Raw genomic sequence first — 23,400 nt, 5'->3', positions numbered from 1 at the left:
ATTCACTGCTATGAGTATGATTTGAACCATGCTAATGCACTTCCATTAATGTCAACAAAGTTTTCTAGTCTATTCAAGAGAATGTTGTGGTTGTGTCGAACGCAGCACTAAGATCCAATAGCACTAATAGAGAGACCAGTGTGTGTTTTGACTTCAGACTTTAGATTCAAACTGCTCTTCTTAGCAGGACTGAGGTGTTTCTTCATTAATTGATATCAGACTCACAGCATTCATTACACACACCCAATGGCTCATAGAGGTTTGGGAGCACACACCTCATGAACACAGACACACATATCCAAAAACAAGCCCTGGAAGTAGTATTTCTCCCTAATTCATTCGATATACACTTTCAAAAGAAAGAAAGAAATACTTTTATTCAGCAAAGGTTGCATTAATTTGATCAAAAGTGACAGTAATTCATATATATTTTAAAATAACATTTAAAATATTACAAAATATTTATATTTTAAATCAATACTGTTCTATTGAACTTTTTATTCAACAAACAATCCTAATGGTTTTCACAAAAATATGTATCAGCACAACTATTTTTCAAAATGGCTAATAATAAGAAATGTTTCTTGAGCAGCAAATCAGAATAATTTCTGAAGGATCATGTGACACTGAAGACTGGAGTAATGGCTGCTGAAAATTCAGCTTTGTCATCAGCAGGAATAAATTGCATATTCTAATAGAAAACTGTTATTTTAAAGTGTTAGAATATTTCACAATATTGCTGTTTTTAGTATTTCTGACCAAATACATAACCACCAAAAATTATTCTGATCCCAAACGTCTGAACGATCCAGATTACAAAACTCTTCATGAGAATGATTCATACATGAGTCAAACTGGTTGTCGAGTTCAGCTGCAGAGGATTGCCAGTGCTCAAAAACTTAATTGTCGGTCTGTTGGTATGAATATATCAAATCAATTCACTTTTATTGTCACATGACCACAGCATATATTCCTTGGTGAATGAAATGAAATTTGATTTGATTGTGAGAAACTGGATCAGGGTTAAATAGGACAAGGAATCCAGACTGGGGACAGTGATCTACGTAGAGCCAGTATCGCTTGGTCATTCTTTCACACTAATTTGATTTCATTCATACCAACCCTGAGTGTGTGTAGCTGGGGTCCTGCTGCATTACAGCACTGACTTGCCTCAGTGCGGATGACATCGTCCAACTGGGAGGCGCCCTAGAAGGGATGATGTCATAGACAGCGAATCAGATCATTTGCTGCAGCCTTCATCCATTAGATAAATTACTGTTTTATTTTTATTTCTTCACCCTCATCATGGTTCGATCCTTCGGCCTCCATCCTTCTTGAATCCCATCTTTTCAACCTCACTGCTTTCTCCACTTTGTGTCATTCCCTTCCTTGTTCTGTAATGTGATGTGATATGCTGTCCCCTAAACCAGTTTTCCCCATTCTGATCTGCCTCTAACTGGAACATAATTCTAATTCTGACAATATCAATTAGCTTTTTTTCTCTCTCTCTCTCTCTGATTACTGCAGTGAAATGGATGCATCAAAGTTTTTAAACTGCTCATGCATTGTTTTATTCAGCAGTTTATGATGTAGCTCAGTAGTTTAAGGATGCGTGTGCAAAGTTGGAAGACATTCTGATGTGACAGCTACAGAAATCACTTTGCCAGATGCATGTGCATGTTGTGAACAAGTCACTAGAGTGCGCCAAGTCGTATCAAGCAGCCCCAAAAGTATTTGAGCACTTGAGGCATGGATATTTAGATTTTTTTGTAACCAAACAGTTTCTTTCCCATTGATCTATATACATAAAGAAAGTCAAGGTTTGGAGCATGATGGTACATTTTGATGGCAGAATCTTAATTTTGGTGTCGACTATCCCTTTAGGGCACACTTGAGAAAAAAATAACTGCATTAGACAGCAAAAATCAAAACAAGTTACATAAATTTTCAAGCAAAATATCATACTTTTTGATTGAAAAGCTGCCAGGTGTAAATTATAAACTGACATCCATATTTTTTTAAGTACTTGAAGAGGCCACTATGCTTTCTTCATTGTCACTCAGTCATTAGTCAATATTGTAAAAGCTGGTATGTTCTCTGACGGATTGTGTATTAGTGTGTCAAACCGCTGAATGATATCAGAAATGAATGGGAGACTGAAGTATATGAATAATTAAGTGCTGTTATTGTAAAGTGTAGCCACAAATGGTTTGCTTCATGTCATGCTAACGTTATTGCTAACCTTATTGCCATCATTTGTAAATTTTATGTGCAATGCTTCCAGTTTTATTCTTTTCTAGCTTTTTTTTAGCTATAAAACAGCTCGTTTTGCTGCTTGAAACTGGTGTGTTTTACCATATTATTTAAATGCATTATCTTAACTATTAACACAGTGGTTTGTAGTCCAAACGGTGTTACCGTTTACTGCATTTTCTTATTCTTCTCGCAGAAAACGGCTTACTTCTGCTTTAAAAATAAGGTGGATAGTAAAAGTGTACAGTGAATGGGGCGTAAAGCAGCTTCTGAAACCCCCAGATTTTACCTAGACACCAAGATGTGACCAGGTGGGACAGTGCCAGTTTAATTTTAATGAGTGAGACAGAATGAAGAGAGTGAGATGGTGGAGTGCAGTCATGTCTGAATAAGAGCACTGACATTTGAAGCGAATGGATTCTAATCACATTTTATTAAAGCCATTTCAACAGTTATATTAAAACATAAATTGTAATTTGGCAAAGCCCATGAACAGAATGAAGAACCTGGACTGAGATAAGGTGTGCGTGTTTGTGTTCAATAGACTGTTTTCGGTTTCTTATTGTCTATATCATTGGTCAGACAAACAGCTGTATCCCTGCCAGGATAGATTCCTGTTCAATTTCAGCTGACAGATAGAAAGCATAACTTTAGCCACTTGCTGAGCTATTCAATATAACCGTGATGAAGCACTTCCAAATTTATCTCCTTCATTTATCCTGTCTCTTTCTTTTTTTCTGTTTCTCTCTATCTCTCTCAAACACACCTTTGGATATCTCTTCTCCAGCTGTGTGTGGAATGATCTATGAGTTCATTCTGCCAAATATAACCAAGATACAATACTCATAGCTCAGGCTGGTGTGTGTTTGTGTGTGTGTGTGTGTGTGCATGCGTGTGTGTGTGTGTGTGTGTGAGCAGCTGTTCACAGGCGGCTCCGTCATATCTTCTCTTCAGGGTGCCGCAATCCCCTCTGTTAGCAGGGCGACCACTGACACGGAGACAAACACACATCCAACAGCTTCTTTATTCACTTTATTAAGAGGAAGGGTCAGTCGTGGCCAACTGTGTGGTAACTCACATATTCAAACCCTAAAACAAAACCCACTTCTAATCAAGAAAATTAATTAGTGCACTTCACTTTGTAATAGAGTTCCCTCTTGTGGTCACTTCCAAAACAATCATGAAGATAAGAGACAGACTCATAGATAGATAGATAGATAGATAGATAGATAGATAGATAGATAGATAGATAAATAGATAGATAGATAGATAGATAGATAGATAGATAGATAGATAGATAGATAGATAGATATTACTAACAAAACTATTATACTCATGGTGCACCAATATAAGATTCTAGGTGACATTTTTATTCATTGTGCCCTTTTTAGAGCACTAGGTCAGGATTGTTGGCCTTCTACAAATGAGGGCACTACAGTACAGTGGATAAATAAGCTGATAATGAAATGCAAGCTTTGAGCAGGCTGAACTCTGCTCCTGTGCTTGTAGATCAAAAGATCACCTCCACTGTAAACAGATACTGGAGGCTGAAAGCGGAACTCTTCCTGTGAGAGAGGCAAAAATGTCACCAGGCTGCATTGTGGCACCATTACAGCATCACAATGTCCTTTATTTACAGTAGAATGCTCTTATTAAACAAATCAGGTCACTCACCTGCACATATGCCGGAACTAAAACAGTAACACACTTTCTATACTCCACACCTGTTTTACAGATGCCTATAAATGTGTGCACCAAAGTCTGTATATATATGAGCACTGTGCTTGTGAATGTGCGTTGTCTGAAATATTTGTGGGGTTTCTGTTGGGAATTCCTTGTCTTCCTTTGGGAATTTGTCAGTAGTGTCTTCTGCCTTGGGTTTGCTGCTAACGTAGAGAGCGAGATCATCTATGGGAACTTGTTGGAACAGAACGATTCAGACTTAATCTGGATTACAAGTTGATGAAGGAGATAAAAACAGATTCTGCCTGAAGGCCCTTACTATTGTTTGTATCGTTTTAAGGGTTTATCAGTCTCATTGGCTGAATGTGCCCCCCAGCATTGTGATCGGGGGGAAGATGCATAGTGTCACACCCGTATCATATTAATATGTGTTTGAATGCTTTCATAATCCGCTTAAAGTTAATTATTCAAGTAAAAAATTATGATGAAGATGAGGAACCAAACCCTGAAGCTCATCCTAAAAAGTGACAGTGATTGACAGTTGGAATCAGCCACCCAAAATGCCTCCAGGTTTGGAGGATCTTTAAATTAGGTGTAGAGAAAGTAAACAATCTGCAGACAGTTATGTGTGTGTGTGCAATTAGCACCACCAAATGGAATTATGCAAAGATAATGATTGTTTCCAAACATGTTTTGCACGATTCACTTATCTTATTAAATAGCACTATTATCCCTTATTCAGTCAGTGTCTGCAGTAACACAATATCCACAGCCACACAAAAGAGCTCTGTCCAACCAGAGAGGGAGGGGATAGAGAGAGATTTACGTTGATTTAGAGAGAAGAGATAAAACGTTTATGAGTGGTAGCACACAGATACACATTCCTACATAAATCCTGAGCACAACCCTACACCACTGGCTTCAAACAAACCAGGACACACACACGTGCGCGTCTTTACTAAAGACACATGCCCTGTTCAGTTTACAGTGTCAGACCATTGTGTCCAGTGAGCAGGAATTGCAAGTTAAAGGAGGTGAAGAGGACTGGAATGGAAATAAAAAGTGTTATTACAGCGGATAGAGCAAGGGATGTGGTTATATTTCCTTAGCATTGTTCAATGTGAGTTTTTTTATTTTATCGGAAGATGAGGATTGTGTGGTTTGGAAGATGAGAATTGTGCTGTTTGGCTTGTGGTTTGAGGGAAAATATGTGATGAGGAAGAGCTTAATCAACATCTTTTAGAAGGTCACTGGTGCTTTGGTAGGTGTGAGAGGTGTTGATAACAGTCATGGCTGGCTATACAGAAAGTATCATGTCTTATCATGCAAAGTTTGGTCAGTTGTGGGTATTTTGTGCTTGTAATAATTGGATGACTTTTATGAAGTTGATAGGTTGGCTTTGGTTTTTTCGAAATGGAAGGATGACTAAATAAGTTTGATTTGGTTAACATCCTCAATGACTCCATGGGATGTTTACGATGCACTGTAATAGAGTCATTCTATGAAATAATGTATTTAAAATGTATTAAAAATTATTTGTATGATTTGAAAAATTGCAGTTAGACATACAATGTGTTTAAGTGTTAAGAAAATGCATTGTGTCATATCAGGCGATCTTGCATAAATGCCCGCTGTTCCGTTCTATTATACGTATTCTATGGAAATACACATTTTGAGTGTTATGTTGGGTGAAAAGTTGCAGTAGTACAACATCTCGAATGAACTGTACTTCTGTTTCTCATAGGCATGTCAAATAAAACATGGCATATATGAGGAATAGTGTTTGGTTAACAAATCAGCGATATAAGACTTACAAGAGTGTACAAGATGTTCTCTCATTTCCATGTGTTATGCATTAGTTTCCTTCTCTGTCTGAGCTGACTGAACTATTAAGCATCCACACACAGACATAAATATTATTTTGCCTCTTTGAGGTAATGACAGACTTGAACAGGATTATAGAAGATATTTGAAACATTTTAAAATAATCTACTTGTCATGAAACTGAGGAGCAGCCGCCCACATTCAGCTGTTGGACTGGATAACAGTTAGACACATTGTTGCAGACAAAAAAAGTTCTACCTATTAGGAGTATTTGACTTCAATATGCAGCAACAGGAAGCATATTGCACAGATACGGTACAAGCGTACAACTAGTTATGTTTTAAAGTAATAAAGGCACAAATCAATTTTCTTTACACAAAGAAATATTAAATAAACTGTTATATTATAATAATTAGTACCTAGTTTTAAACACATGAGAAATCTGAGAAAACTCCTACCAAATCTGTAAACAGTCCTTTGTTAACACGGTTACCAAAGTTATTTATAAAAAAAAAAAAAAAAAAAAAGATTCATAATTTTTTTTCTTTAATTTATGAGAAAAATTGTATCAATTAAAGTTCAGTAATTAGTAACCAACATTCGGTGCCACATACATATTCTGTACTAGTTAACATCTTAATTTAGAATAAAAATGTAACTTTGTTGCTAATGTAATATATTTTATTTAATTGTATGATAATTTCATGTCAATAGACCTTAGTCTTAATTGGAAAAATTGGAATTGGAAAATTGCAAAAAAAGAACTTAACATATAGTGAGAAAAATGTGAATGAGAGAAGGAGGGAGGAAGTATGGATCTAGCACCTGTTGGTGAGGGCCCCTCGCTAGGCTTTACATGGGAACATTAACGTCACCATCACCTTTTTAGGTCTGGGAATGAAGACACACACACACAGACTCCCACACACTCAGCATGCAGCGGGGTGTTTTCAATTGGTTTCTAGAGTTGATCACAAGAGTCAAGAGTAATCCATACTCCATTAAAGTAAACTGCTAAAGCGTGTGAGAGTCTGTGGAATCTGGCCAACAGCTGCTCTCTACAGAAAGACTCTTAAATCCAGTGTCTATAGAATCATTGTATTGGATAGCATGGCAGAACTTGAAGAAGAGAATAGGACAGACCTGCCTGGAGAAGGTAAGGGCTCCATGACGCTGATTTAGATGTGATAAAGCAAGGTTGCAATGACAGGGTTGAATGTTTGCTGTATGGGACAGGGTTTCTTGATTTTCTTGTTGACTTGCTTTGAGATTTTGTTTTTAGGTGTGTGTGTGTGTGTGTAGCTTAGCAGTTATAAATAGAGCTGATAGATCGCTGTTCTGTGACACTAAGCATACAGGGGAGGAGGATGGGTTTCAGGATTTCTCAACCTTACACTTTTACTCTGTGGGAGATTTATTTACCTTTTAATGAGCTTTTATGGTATACAACAGAGCGTTGCACTAAAGTGAATGTTAGCCTACTATTTCTCACCTTATATGAAGTAAACAATGAATCCCAATTGGGCTATATCTCAACTCTGTTTAAGTACCTGTTATTGAGAAAAAATGCCCATGTTAGGTACAAACATCTGTGTGCCAGCTTCACACTGGGGGGCAATGAATCAGAAAGCCAGGCTATTCCCAACAGTAGTTTTGCTGACATAGTCTTTTCTCTTCTGCACTTCTGCGATTCTTTTCGTGCCCATGAGATGAACTAAATATGACTGAATGTTTTTGTGTTACTTCATTATTCAGTTTTATACCATTCTAAGAAAGTGTATCTACCTTTTCGAATTATGTGTCGATGTGTGTGTCTTGTGTGTGTGTGTAACATTTAATATAAGTAAACATTCAGCACTAGCTTGTTGCGAACAGTTAGCTTTGTTAGGACATGTTTGCTTCTTTTGGCTTTAGCTTGAAGATGATCAACCTGACATCTTTATTTAATAAATCTTGTCCCAACAGCTCCATCTGATAATCTTCTGTCTGACATCTTTTTTAAAAAAAAATTTGCATCTGTGTGTGTACATACATGAGGTCCACAAGGAAACACTCTCATATTTTCCCACTTTTCTCTAATCATTCTATTGTATCTCTGTCTTTTTTTCTGTAGAACCTCTAAAGGGGAATCTAAAAGTGACTTCCAGTGAAGACGCTGAGCAGCTGTCCCGTAAACGGCAGGTTGTCTCCACTAACAGCCCTGGTAACCGCTGTGAGGCCAAATCTAGCCGCACTGGGGTTCTACGAAGACACACAGTGGGGGGAGCGCGCAGCTCACAGGAGATCCTGGCCATGCAGCCATCCGATATGGATAAAAAACGAGAGGCCTTTTTGGAACATCTGAAGCAAAAATATCCACACCACGCCTCCGCCATCATGGGCCACCAGGAGAGACTCCGAGAACAGGTGAAGATCACTGTCAATACTGTTTGTTGTGTCAGAGTTGGCTCCAAAAATCCAGGTTTGTCCGCTAATGTATCTGAACGAGGTATGTGAAGCAGATTTGTGAAAATAGGTGTATTTAGCATCATAAACAAAGTTGAATGACAGATGAATGAGGCTAAATCATACATGCCATATTATACACTCTCAGAAAAAAACGCTGTCACTGGGGCGGTAGCTTTCAAAAAGGTATACTTTTTTACATTTTAGGTACGAATATGCACACTTTAGGTATCGAAGGTACCGATATGGACTCTTTAGATACAAAGAAGGGTACAGCACAAGTGACAACTTTTGTGTCTTCTTTATGAGAGTGTAGCCACCTATGCAATACTTTCTACAGAAACTTGAAGGCTTATAAAACTCTAACATTATAATCTAGAAAAGATGTGACTGTTGGCATTGAAATGACGTTTCTGTGAAATGAATGCACATTTTTGTCTAATACAAAAACAGTGGCTTACAAACAGTGACTCTCTCTCTCTCTCTCTCTCTCTCTCTATATATATATATATATATATATATATGAGCATAAAAGTCACATGACTGAAACAGATGAATAATAAAATATGCAAACTATAAAAAGACTGCAGTTTTATGTGCAATACAAATATGCAACGTTGCAATAACAGGAAAATAATTACAAATATTTATGATCATTAACTGGCAGCTAGACTGCTGCATTTTTATTGCCTGCAGGTAGTAGCTGGAAGAAACATTGAAACAGGTTATTTATATATATATATATATATATATATATATATATATATGTGTGTGTGTGTGTGTGTGTGTGTGTGTGTGTGTCATTAAATCATTGCAATTATTGCACCAAACCATGGAAAACTATTGTGAGAGCCACTGAATTTCTCTCATTGTTGTAACAGTGTCTTGTGTGTATGTGTTATCTATTGATCTTCAGTAGGTCAGCCAAAGGTTGCCCACAGGTTTTCTTTGTTTCGGATCTTGAAGTTTGTGTTATCTGGTGGCTTTAAATATCTGATAGAGGCCATACAGTGAAGAAAGGATGTAGTTTCTCGAAAAACACTGATGAACAATGAGCAGTTTCTGCAGTGAATGACGCATTTCGCAATATGAAACTATATTCATTGTGTGTATTCAATATGAGATTCAGTGTCCTTACACTGCACATTCTTCAATTATGACCACAGGGATCACCCCTCAGCTCCTAATATTAGCTCCATTCATTATATGATACATTTTTATATTAAAAAGCTGGATATTATTTCTCACCGTGACCCCATAACCAACCAAACTCTAGAGCCCCAGTGTAATTAAAAAGGTTGTAAATAGATTGACCTCTCAGTCTGAACAGGTGGAGGTTTCTTTTTCCCGAAATAAACCATTTTCGGTGCTTGAGCCCAGCCATTGTTGCCTGAGGTGAGAACTGAAGTCTGTGCCATACTGTATATCATACTGACACTTTTTTGTTGTCAGGCCATGCCTTAAAGTTTCCATTTTCTGTTCAGTTTCACACTCAAGTCAGAATGTTTAGGAAAACTGACAAAAAAAGTTTAGCACTGACCAGATCTTAATGTACACTACTTTAAGTTTGGGATAATTAGGATTTTCTTTTGCATTTATTTGATTAAATATGTGACCCTGGACTTAAGTGTAAATTTTTTAAAAATTAAGATTTATACATCATATGAAAGCTGAATAAAAAAGCTTCCCATTGGTGCATGGTTTATTAGGATCAATAGTTGGCCAAGATACAACGATTTGGAAATCTGGAACCTGAGGGTGCAAAAAAATTAAAATACTGAGAAAATCGCCTTTGAAGTTGTCCAAATTAATTCTTAGCAATGCATATTACTAGGCTAATCGAATTATTATTTTTTTTTTTCACAGTAGGAAATTTACTAAATATATACATGGAACATGATCTTTACTTAATATCCTAATGGTTTTTGGCATAAAAGAAAAATCGATAATTTTGACCTATACAATGTTTTTTATTTTATTTTCTATCTATTGCTAAAAATATACCCCATTGACTTAAGACTGGTTTTGTGGTCCAGGGTAACATATAGTAGTAACCATGATATTGTGAAATATTAGACAATTTGAAATAAATGATTTCTATTTTAATATATTTTAAAATGTCATATATACCTCTGATTGCAAAGCTGAATTTTCAGCAATCATTACTGCAGTCCTCAATGTCAAATGATCCTTCAGAAATAATTTGAAGGATTCTTTGATGGAAAGAATGTTAAAATGAACAGCATTTATTTGTAATAGAAATCTTACTTGACTCTCCCTTTCCTTCAATATGTGTACTTGTCCCTTTTTTTTGTAAAACTTACTCTTTTAACTTTTAAATGGTGTATCACGGTTTCCACTGTTCAGCTGGTTTTAACATTAATAAAAACGAATGTGTCTTGACCAGCAAGTGAGCTTATTATAATGATTTCTGAAGGATCTTGTAATGCTGAAGACTGAAGTAACGGCTGCTGAAAAATTAGCTTTGCCATCACAGGAATAAATTCAATTTTGAATATATTAAAATAGAAAATGGTTATTTTAAACTGTAATAATATTTCACAGTATAACAGTTTACTGTGTTTTTTATTAAACATTTTATATATTTTTTTATTAATCTGTAATATTGTGAAATATATAAAGTATCTGTTTTCTATATTTCTTAATATATTTGGCCTTTGTGAGCATAAGAGATGTCTTTCAAAATAAAATAAAAATCTAAATAATTCAAAATCTTTGACCGGTGTATACTCATGGTATAACGTAACACAATTTTCCATAGCACAACAAGGGATAATGTATATACATAACCGTTTTGGATGTATTATTTTGTGATATTAAGATCTGTAAAGATGCTTTCTGTAAAATGCACTCTTTCTCTTTGTCGTTCTCTTTTCACTTGTTTTGCTCATCCTCTCAGTGGGCCTGTGGAATGTTATTTGGATTGCCCCAGGGGGTATTAAAGAGAAAAGGTGGGGGCAGGGGCTGAACGCCTCCCCTCAGCGAATGTGTGAGGGAGTGTTGCATGTGTTTACTCTGATTGAAAACAAAAGGCCTCTCACCTGCTCTAAAAGACCTACATATCAGAACAATGGAGGTGATTGACAGCTTCTCAAGAATAAGAGTACTTGGCTGCAGAATGTGAGTGTGTGTGTGTGTGTGTGTGTGTGAGTTTGTAACAGTGTAGTAGGAGTTTTATACACACACACACACACACACACACACACACAGAGAGAGAGAGAGAGAGAGAGAGAGAGAGAGAGAGAAAGGAATTTTGATTGGTTTAGTGCCCAATCATCCATACACTTGACCAACCTTTTTTCTGTGTACTTTATTTTTATGGTCAATCATTTGCTTTTACAATACTTAACACAGACCTATTATTATCAAATAATCGCACAAACAGTATAAAAGCAAATCATGTTTTAAAGGCTGACTATTTTTAACTGTTCAGTCCTGCATTAATCTGGGCATAATATATCGAAAGCTGTCCTGAATGTTTCTGTGTCTTTATTTTGAATGGGTGTTCCGTAGCAGACACAGTGCTGATCACTGAACACTAACAGCAAGCACTGAATCGCACAACAACACAAGGAGTTTAGCATTTAGTTTAGCTGTGTAAGCCTTCACCTGTCCTCCACCTCACACTAAATCAAAACTAGGAGAGACCATGGAGTGCTGGATCACATTTTGTTTAAACATCTGTATTTCAGTGGTTTTTCTCTCAAACGTCAATACAAATATAATAATGTAAGCAGAAGGAATTTACTGTGAATGGAAATTAGTAGAAACCATGGATGTTTTTAATTTTTCACATTCATTTATTATTGGTGAGTTTGTGTATTAATTTATTTGTTTTAAAATAATTGTCACCCCCATTGTAATTTAACTTAGATTTTAGTTTAGAATATTAAAGATTTTATAAAACAAATACATAAAACAGAGGCCATGATATTCATTACCTAATCTAATGAATTAAGAAAACTTTGCTTAAAGTTAAAAATGGTGTGAAAGCTCTGTGGAAAAATAAATAAATGTTCCATGCTCTGTTTCGGTTTAGGAGTCATTTGATGTTGCAGCCTTTAAGTCACAGACGTATTTCTATTTGTGTGATGATCCGCCAGGTATTTTAGGTGGAGAGTAATAGGGATTTGAAGTCACCATTGTAATGTATGATGTAAGCGCAGACTTGGCTCTGTTTACAAGGTGAGCTCGCATAGACTAGAGCTGCTGGGTCAACGCGCGGAAAGGAGGGGCGCTCGACTCTCTCTCTCTCTCGCAAACACACACACACACACAACACTCACTCGGGCTCTTTCATTGAGCGAACTGTACTTACAACGGGAAAAGAGATTAAAAAGGACATGGCATACTTTTCAAGCTTCCTCCAAATCATGGAATAGGCTTCTAAGAATGAGTCGGAACTGAGGACGAATGTTTTGAGGGTGTCTGTTTATTGTGAAATAAGGTATTGTAACAGTTCATCATACTTTAAAAAAAAAACTTCTATTTATATAAAACTGAATCCATGCCGCTGCAAACTCGCGGATCATGCGATTGTCTGAGCAGCTCGTTCTGACTAGAGAAGGCGCGCGCTCATGGATGCGTTTCTGCACGTTACTGTTGCAGTAAGTAACCAGATACGGGATTCATTCTGTGGCACGGCTGAAAAGACGCAGATAAGTAGGACGATAATGGCTGGGGTCAGCTCTGTCCCTAACCAGGTATGATCAGGGGGCGTTTGGAGTGCTGGGAGGCTTGTAACTTTTTAGCCATCGTTTGGATGTTTAACATGACTTGCTGACTGTTCCATCATGTCCGTTTAAGATTTTAGACAGCGATAGACTTACTGAGATATGGTTTTGTGTTGTTTTTCCTGCTCTCGTTTGCGTGGGAAGATATAAGGCGTGAAGACCTGGATTCTGGGGGTTGTTGTTGGTGTTTTAAGTCTAATAGTAGTTTGTGTTGTTTCAGTTGGCGGGGTCCAAGTTGCGAATAATAGGAATGGGGCGGCGCTTGACCAAATAAGGGAAAAATAAAATGGAAACGTATATTTTTAGTGTAACCTACGTAAACGTTTTCATGGTTTTCAAACTTTTAAGTAATAATGACCTTCGATTAAACACTTGTCAGAGCGTGTATTAAAAAAAGTATGGTAACGAATCATAAAAGCACATCAACAGTGCTTTTCTTTTCAAAGTAGTAGGCTAAGAGCAATAGGTTGTGATAATTCTGTGATACTTTGTGATTTGCTGGCGGTAATCAATAAAGCATTCTAATATTAAATGTTTTAATAAAACCTGTTAAATTCAATGCTCTGCATTGCAAGTGCAGCACTATACCAGGTGAGCTAACAAGCAAGCTTTCATCAGTAGAGCCAAATATATGGAGCTGGTTATGTGATGCAACTTAGGTAGTCTACAAATGCACTATAGTACAAGTGTTGTGAGGGCATAGCATTGTGTTGTGAAAGGAACCATGCGAAAATAAGTCTTTATTATTTGATTATCTGCCACCATTATTATTATATATTTATTTATCTATTTATTGTGTGTGAAAAGGAACAAAAGTTCTTGGTGTTTTACTGTCACTAGTGTTCATTTGGAGTTTGCAGAAACGTGGACGGGGGCACACTTTTTCCAATGAGCATTCTGTATCAGAATCAGAAAGAGCTTTATTGCCAAGTATGCTTGCGCACAAGGAACTTGTTGAAGTGACACAAGCTTCCAGTGCACAGAGAGAACAACAAACAGACAAAAAGATAAATTAAAAAAATTCAAATAAATAAATTGTATAAACAGTTGTGCTATAGATGATAATGGAATAGAATTAAGTGAGATACAGGGATGCACTAGGATGGAGGGGTTACAAATAAATGTAACAATATTGCGCATTTTTATTGCGTAAGTATGCCTAGCAATAAGACAATCAAAATAATGCTGTAAAGAAGCTGTCAGCATTTGTTTTCAAATGAAATGAGCCATGATACAGTCTATTAGAAAGCTGTTTAGACCTGTTTGGAAAGCTTAAAAATTCATCCTATTGCAGATTTTGACACCTAATGCGATGACTTTAAGAGTATTGCTCATGAAGGGCTGAGCATTCTGGGTGTAAATTGGACTTTCTGTCAGACATGAAGTTGATTTGAAGTGTAAGATTCATTTTTACATTCTTTATGAAGTAGTATGCTGTACTAAATAGTGGTTGAGCAAGGTGCCATTGTGTATGCCAGTTTGAAACACTCACTAATTATACTGGATAATTATTAGCAGCACTAATTATACTGTAATACTGGGCTGTCGGGTGTCAGAAAGGTTTAAATGAATCACAATGCTAGCACAGTTTTCTTGTTGACACAATCCTGTGCACTATGATGCTGATCTGGGACAAGTTTCCTCATAATGATCTTCAGCACATTTTATTTTAGTGCAATAACCCCGGCTTGTCACAGATCATCCGCTTGGCACCATCCCAGTTCTCCATCATTGCCGTTGTCTGCCAAGAGCAGACATGAGTGATTTATATTTTAAAATGTCCAGCTGTGGGTCATTGCGGGGTCATGAGCTCACACTGGAGACGCTGTCAGTTCAAAGCATCAGTGCAGTTTCAGTTTTGCATGTTTGGCTGCTTCATTCCCATGAATGGTCCAATTTCACAGGGCCATGCAAATAGTGTGGCAGGTTGGCTGATGGGGATTTGATGCTCATTTAAGCATGATGTGCAGAGGAGCTGATGGGCTTTGCATTTGTCACAGTGTCTGGGTTGTGTTCCCTGGGTTTCCACTAGGTGTCCTCAGTTCCCACGGTGTTTATCATATTATCACTTCCTGTCTCCTTATTTGGTCACCTTCCTCCTTGTTTAGTTAATTGATTGTTCCCCACCTGTCTCCTGTTTCCCCATTATCCTTTTGTGTATTTATACCCGGTCTGTCTGAGTCTGTGTTACGGAGTCCTTGTTTAATGTGATGTTAATTCATGTCCGTCATCTAGTCGTGCCCTTGCCTTGTGTTCATGTTTTGTTTATGTTTTGGATTTGGATATTCTGGTTTTGACCCTGCCTGGACTGTTTACCCCTTCGGATTACCCTTTAATAAATATCATACCCGCACTTGGATCTCTCAGTGTTTCTTGTATCACCACATGTGACAGCATTGTTCTAGTGTGTGAGAGGTACTTTCAGGCAAAATTAACTCAACCAAGGGTGTGTCTTCATGAACGGGATAATTTTTTTATGGTGGCACGTTGAACATCACATATGAGAGTAAGAAAATAAATTACAGTTGTATTAAAAACTTGTATTTTGTGCACTCGCTCAATTTACATTTTTTGGGGAACCCAATAACAAGTGTTGATGACATCAGGCCAATCGGAGCTGTTCGGTGAAGTTAAAAAATTAATTAATACATTTTAAAATGTATTTATTCCTGTTATGCAAAGATTTCCAGCAGCCATTACTCCAGTCTTTAGTGTCACACAATGCTTCAGAAATCATTAAAATATGCTGATTTGGTGCTCAAGAAAGATATATTTTTTTCTTTCTTCCTCTTTGTTTTTGTCATTGTGTGTATTTGTGTGATTTATCTGTGAGAGTGTGACAGTGGTCAGTGTCCTGTAATGAGAACGGTGAGTCTGTGGCTGTCCTCATGAGGTTGAGGTTGACCTTTCCCATTCTTCATGGACCAGTACCACACCAAAGACCAAAATGAGGACCAGGGCTTCATTTTTGTTGAGTGGAGCCAGGTTTGGTTAAAGCTGTGGTTTGATGGGGTGTTACAACATGTATCTATTTCAAATAAACTTTATAATTATCAAATAAATAAAAAAAATCACAATTTCCTCAAAATATCAAATAGAACAACATTGATAATAATAAGAAATGCTTCTTGAGTTCCAAATGTAATATGGCTGCTGAAAACTCAGCTTTGCCATCATGGGAATAAATTACATCTAAAATATATATTAAAATTAGAATTACTGTATTTTTTAGCCAAATAAATGCACCCCTGGTGAGCATACAAATCTTCTTTCAAAAATATTTACAAGTATTACCAACCGTAAACTTTTGAACAGTAGTGTTAAAGTGTCATGTTTAATGCTAAGATGCTACATAACTTTTTTCTACAGAACGTGGATTTTTCACACATCCTCAAGGATATTGATGTGTCAGCACTTTCCTTCATTTTCCATTCAGACACTTTCTCTCCTTTTTCTGATACAGTTCAAACCACCAAGGTTAGGAGAAATAGTGGGAAAACAGCCCCCTTTTCCATTAGACCATGAAATAATGATTACAATATGTAATACTCATTGAATGAGGCTGACACAGACAGTATTAGTATTATTTAAATAGCAAGTGTCATTTTGTTATTATTAGTGAGTGTCTGTTTGTTAATGTCTGTTCATCAGATATTTTGGGTGGTGAATTTTGCTTTTTGATTGACAAAGGAGGATAATGGAAATTCAACCATCCAGACAGGGATATAATGTCTAGAGACAGTTCAGGGTTTTGGGGATTAAGATCGTCGAGAGAGTTCAAATCAGATACAATCAGTAAGTTAATAAAGCCCTTATTAGGCACATTTTATTTTTTTTGCAATTCTTCACTTAATCTCTGTGGTAAAATGTAATGAATCAGAGAGTACAGTTTTCTTGACATCTGCATTACGTATTTATCATGGTTGTAAATATCGAACTCACAGCAATAATTTTACATTTTATTTATACCCACAATATGTGAGAGATCATAATAATTAATCATAGCAGTTGAATATACTGAACTGCCCAAAAATAATTTTCTTATTAGTAGTTTTGTCTTGTTTCCAATAAAATGTCAGTTACACTTTATTTTAAGGTGATGTACTTACAGTGTAATAAAATAGTATATACATATAATTTATGTAACTGCGTCACCTTAAAATAAGCATTACCAAAATAGCTAATCGTCCTTCAAGAAATCAAGCAAAATTGAATATCATATAAATTTATGGTTTCTAGATTTAATACTTACATTTTTTTTAAATATTTCAAAATAATTCAAAAATAATTCTCTAAAAAAATATATATATTGTAATATTTTTTCTAGTAGTGTTTAAAACATTTTACCAAAAAAAAAAAACATAACAACTTATATTTATTTATGTATGTGTGTATATATGTTTGATTGTTTGTACTAAATGCAATCTGGCTATAGTTTATATAATTGTTGTTCTAAGAAGGATACATTTAAACAACTTTTGCACCATCACTGACAGACACACTGAATCCACCACCACAAATTCCTCTGTACTGTATTAAAGATGAACCAGCAGAGTCAGCATACATGCCCAAACCCATCTGTGTGTGTGTGATATTTTCCTGCCAAGGTGTCAATGCTGATGTGATGGATCGCTCAGATGTTTGTCAACACACACAAACCACCCTGCCAAACATCTGTGTCCCACCTTTGCGTGCAGATGAGACCTCAAGCACTGGCGTGGTGAAAGCACATCACAAGACTGAGAGTTGCCATCTGGTTCTATTTGGCCCAGACAGACTGTATCCTCACCCTCACATGTTCCTGCCCTTTCCTATCCACTCAGAAAGAGAGAGAGAGAGAGAGAAAAGAACCAGCATAAAAGGAAAAGGGGAAAATAGCCTTTATACCTTTCACCAGACCAAAACAAGACCAGATGGACAAACTTCCAGATGGTGGTGGTTCAACAGGATTTTGATACAATATCTGCAGGCCTGCTGTGTGCAGGCGATAGAGAGCTAACTGTAGGTCTGTTATTGCATTACTGATAAGATTTTGTGTCTGGTTTAGAAAAGAAAATATTGTGATTGCTGATGTTAGAGCAGATTGCTGTCCATCTCTGATGCATCTTGGAGGACATTTACACTTGTTCTTTTCATGTTGTGATAGCTGTCCGAACAGTAAAATTAAGTGGAAGTGTGTTCATTTGAACTTTTTTAACATCACTTTTTAAAGATTCATATCCCATATGTGTAAGTAAAAGAAGTGACCGGAGGTAATTCATTTTAGGCCCCGTTTACACTGACGATCTCCATTAACACTATACAATCTAAAACACATGTCACCTGACCATTCATACAGGTACAGCCATAGATATGAATAGATAGATTCCCTATTATTTAGATCGCAGACGCATCTACGTGCTTGACAACAATGTGCATGATGTTATTGTTTACACTGTCATCAATGATACGCAGACCGAATGTGTGCAGCTAAGGCATTGTTTTCCAAAGTCTCCGTTTTGGTCTTTTTACACTGAAACGCAAACTATATTGTTTTCAAAAGTGTCCGTTTTCGAGGGTCGAAAACACCGGAGTAGTGTAAACGATAGGCGTAACATAACCGCTACTACTGTAAGAAAAACTAAGACACTGGGAACTATTGACTAATATAAGTGTGTATAATGCATCAATGTGTTATTGTCCAACATAAGGCTGTGTAAGGGAAAAATTAGCTCTTTGTCTTTGCTCGCTCAAGTACATCTCACACATAGGACTTTTAGAGACGTATTAGAAGTTATTCTTGTTTCTTGCACACTGCCATTCAAAAGTTTGGGGTCAGTAAAAAATTTTTTTTTAAAAGAAATATTTTAAATAAATTGAATACATTCATAATATTACAAATTATTTACCAGAGAGTATGTCTCATACTTTCCACTAAATATTAAGCAGCACAACTGTTTTCAGCATTGAAAAAAATGTTTCTTGAGCACCAAATCCACATATTTTTATGATTTCTGAAGGATCATGTGACACTGAAGAGTTTTGAACAATAGTGTTTATCTTTACGTCCTCTTTTTTCTTCTCATATAATTTTTCTGTATACCGAATCTCATTCTTTTCAATCTTAGGGCCTGTTCAAACTAAAAGCAAAAAAAAAAAATATATATATATATATAAAAGAAAAGGCTTTTTTCTTGCTATCCGCTGCATTTATTCGTTATCTAGTTCAGGGTAGTCATGTCATATAAAACAAGATTTTCTTTACTCTTCTGAAACAAAAGAGTGTAGTGTACTGTGTAGATTTACTCTAACTTTCTCAACTCAGATCTCTGGTCCACCCAGATTTATTTTTTGAAACCAAGCAGAAAAATGGGCCATTCAGGCATCATCACGGTAATGATGCCACAGCCGTGAGTGCGTTAACATATGACTGCTCATATTTACATATCAACACCTTTTAAATGTCCAACAACTTGCTATTGTTACTCATTTCACATACAAAAGGTTCGCCAATAATAATGTCATCTGCATATAGAAGGTATATAAGGTGATTGTAGATTTTTAAGTTAAATTTACAGTAGCCATAACCAGTGCCAAGAAAGTGTGGAAATGGGCATGAAGGGCTAAATTATGATTGCTTAAGAAAAAGTAAAATACGCTCCTGTGCTCGTATTTATTTATTTTTTTGGAGTATGTTGTCAGTGGGGTCAGACAAGGACAGGACTCCAATGCATTGTGTGTTTTTGACCATAATGAGTATAGCTGATGTCATATTACTTTTTCAGTAGCGGAAATCCCAGCCTAACTGAAGTATCATGACCAAAAAAAGGGTAAAACAACTGGCAGAGTCAGTTCGACTTTAAAATCATCTCTCTACAACCCTTCGCATTCATTACTAAAACATGGACTGGTTTGGTCTGAAAAAAAGAGGTGTCCGTTGCAGTTATCACTTTTTTATTGCCTTTCCTTCTTGTCTGCCATAACAAGACTTATTGGCTTGAACAAAAAAGCTTTGGTAGGTACACTGCTCCATATACCTGTTTGTATCTTTATCATTCATGCCAACATACACATCATTTCTTTTTATTCTTACAGTTGCAACTATGATTGTTTCTAGCAGTTTTCTAAGCCACAATTTCAACGTAGATAACCATGAAGAAAAATGAATTAAAGATAAGTGAGTTATCATAACCACTCTCATGCTGTTTAAAGATAATGGGCCCTGTCATACACCCAGCGCAATGCGACGCAAGGCGCAGCGCAAGTGTGTTTGTTAGTTTCAGTCCGGCGCCATTCGCATTTTCCCGTCCAGCGCCATGTCGTTTAATTAGCTAATTCATCTGCGCCCATTTGTGCGCCCATGGGCATGCTGGTCTAAAAAAGAGGTGTGTTCAGGTGCATTGCTGCCATATTGCTATTTTAAGGAGCTGAAAATAGACTGCACCATAGACCAACTCAAACCTGGTCTAAAGTCAATGGTGCAATATTTTTTTTGTTATTTAAAGAGCACGTTGGTAAAAAATGTGCTTCTGGGCGGGTCCACAGTGCACGCTGACTTTGCTTTTTACACACAGGGATACGCATCACACAACCATGCCAAATATTAAAAACAAAAGGATTACAGTGTAAAAGAATATTAATTGTTTAGGCTACATAAATATAAAAATGTAATGATGGATAGTCATTGCATGTATTAGATTAAGCTACCTATTTGGAATTCAGCCTATTACTACTTATAATGATGAATAAAATTGGCAAATTAATTGAACAATCGTGCCAATACACACACATATATATTACCTGACTCATCGCATGGAGCTTTGGTGGATTCGTGCTTGTCCCGTAGATGATCTGCTCGCGCGCTTTAACTTTGCGCACTAACAGATTGGTTTCTTCATTTGAGAAGCGTTCAGCTTTTCCGGCAACAAATTCCGGCATGTAAATAGCGATCCGCCCTGGCGCGAGCGCATCTCGCTCTTAAAGGGAATGCGAGATGACACTCTGATTGGTGTATTGAACGTTACGCCCATTACTCATTAAAAGAATAGGGTCAACCCATTCCAAAAATGCGCCCCGGCGCACTGACCATTTTTCCGTCGTTAAAATAGCTAAAGTGGAATACACATATATAAAACTTAGAGACCTTCTATCAAACATGCGTCGGCCATTGAGTTGAATGGGAACGTTGACGTAGCCTACAGCTGTCTTCAGATATTATAGACTTCCTCAATGTTTGTTATAGGTAATATTAGCTTTAAAAGCATGCACAGATGCATATTTCAAAATCTTATGCCAATAGTAGTCACCACTACTACATACTATTTTTATCATGATTATTATTTATACTATTTTACTGTACTATTTTTAACTTATGATCATTATTGTATAATACTATTTTACTGAACAAGTTTTAAGGTAGCCTACTATGATTATTTTTTATACTATTTTAAAGTATGATTACTTTATTAACTTTTTATCTTAATATTTTTTAACATAATTTGTTTTTTATTTTACCATTTTTAACACTATGATTTATACTCTACAATGACTTTAACAACTATTTTCAATAAATATGATTCCTTAATTATGAATAAATAATTATAGATCATTAATACATTATTATATATTTTTTTCATTGATTATACATGATTTATATGTGTTTAATTAAAATTAACAGTCTAGTCCATCATTTTAAGCAACATTATGGTGTTTATTTTGTATCTCGTGGCTTTGGTACTTGAATTGAGATGTTTAACTCTCAATTTTCTCAATGTCTCAAACTCTCAAAAACTTTTCGAACTTGTGATGAACTTACGCTTATTATAGAAAAGGTTTGAGAATAGAAGCTAACCTGTGGTGAGTGACTCACACACGCACAAACACACCCTTGAGCTTTTATTGTCATCAGTCGGTTGACAGCTCCTGTTTTGTGCGTGCCTGCAGAAAATCATCGTGTTGGTTGTGAATCTAATTTCCCACCTCCTGCCCTCAAAAGAACCCTAGGACACTTTGCTGTGGTCGGCAAAGTTCTGATCTAGTTTCATCTGGCTTAGTTCAAAATCTCTTTGCTGCCTCATATCAAAGAGATAAATAAACATCTACATTACAAGAAACCGCAGGTGTGTGGGTGTTTCAGTGTCAAGAGATCTGCTCTTTAGTTGACTTTTAATGGTGCATCACTGATTTAAATATCAAAAAGCTCTGTATCAGATGTCATGACTTATTTTAAAGTGTATTTGATTGAAACTGATTCCTGTCGTTTGCTCAAAATTGAATCTGTCATAGTTTACTCACCTTGATGTAGGGCCTGAATTTTTCAATATGTGGATATGTGAATGACATTTGAGAATACAAATTTCCTTAAATTTAAAATTCACTTACAATATTCACTTTTTCAGTAGCTGTTAAAATTAATTAGAACATGTTTCTTTTGTAGGGGTAAATGAAGAATGAATGCTTTCAGTGTGTGACCCCTGACACATCATTATCCATCTCAGGCTATCGTAATGGCCCATAAGTGCTTGGCAGGAGTCTGCTGAACTCCAAATTTACTGTTCTGTTATGCATATGTTTTTTTTTGTCTTCATACTATGTATGTGTTTCTCTCTGTCCTTATAGTTATTTCAGGGGATGTTGTCCGCTCTGCACTCCGAGATAGATATTCAAAGATATCTGCTGAAAATCCAGAATGTTGGTTCACGCAGAGTCAGTACAAGCACGTATGAACGCGTTTGTTCCGCATGTGTGTGTTTAACAATACCACACAATAGGGCTGCACGATATTGGGAAAAACTGACATTTTGATATTTTATTTTTCTGCGATATATATTGCGATATGAAATCTAATCAAATTTTTTCTTACAAACAAAAATGGGGTGAGCACACTTCCATTCTCATTTTAAATGATTTAAACATCGACACCATCGTGTCAATTGATTAATATGCATGAGGGAGAGAGAGCAAGACAGCGCTCGTGTTGTTTGAAGACGGTGAGCGTGGGGCCGGGGCTCGCTCTCTCTCTCTCCCTCTGTCTCTCTCTCTCACACGCTCGCTCTCTCTCTCTCTGCCCTGTCAAAACTTTCACTCTATGATGGTTAATCTGTGCAATTAATCCGCGAATCACATTCGCCAAGGGCCGGGGAGCAGCTGGCCCGTACAGTTAATGAATAACGGATCAACTACGACAGCCTACATCGCACATACTGCGATGTGACTATCGTGGATTCGTACATCGCGATATCGATGCTTAAACGACACATCGTGCAGCCCTACCACACAATCACTTAACATGGAAAAACGTATTCATCTGAAACTAATTAACTGAGTGTACTGATGTATTCTGGCATGTACATACTTCTTTTGATGTATAAATTATGTGTACACTTTAAATCTAGTTTTTGGTGTATGTAGTCAGTCTGATCTGCATGACTGCTTGCAGTCTTCACAGCTTACCAGCTGCTGT

The 23,400-nt window shown here is 36.5% G+C and overlaps 1 protein-coding gene across 14 annotated transcripts in view; it reads left to right on the top strand.

Moving 5' to 3' along the window:
• LOC132123809 (sickle tail protein homolog) overlaps positions 1-23,400 on the top strand; it is a 164,566-nt gene that overhangs the window by 103,464 nt on the left and 37,702 nt on the right. For 10 of the 14 annotated variants that reach the window (XR_009426687.1, XM_059534475.1, XM_059534474.1 and 7 more), the window contains exons 2-3: positions 7,874-8,166; positions 22,557-22,643. Coding sequence is in view for 12 of the 14 variants with exons in the window: in XM_059534475.1 (XP_059390458.1) it covers positions 7,874-8,166; positions 22,557-22,643 (380 nt within the window). In the remaining 2 variants the exon portion in view is untranslated. Of the gene's footprint in view, positions 1-6,685; positions 6,917-7,873; positions 8,167-12,458; positions 12,674-12,788; positions 12,930-22,556; positions 22,644-23,400 lie in introns of those variants that run through there. The other 4 variants (XM_059534476.1, XM_059534472.1, XM_059534481.1 and 1 more) reach the window with 4 other exon arrangements.

This window comes from Carassius carassius, chromosome 42 (assembly GCF_963082965.1).
Source record: "Carassius carassius chromosome 42, fCarCar2.1, whole genome shotgun sequence".
NCBI classification, from domain to species: Eukaryota; Metazoa; Chordata; class Actinopteri; order Cypriniformes; family Cyprinidae; genus Carassius; species Carassius carassius.
The sequence above is the reverse complement of the archived record's forward strand: the minus strand, read 5'-3'. Positions and strand labels throughout refer to the sequence as shown.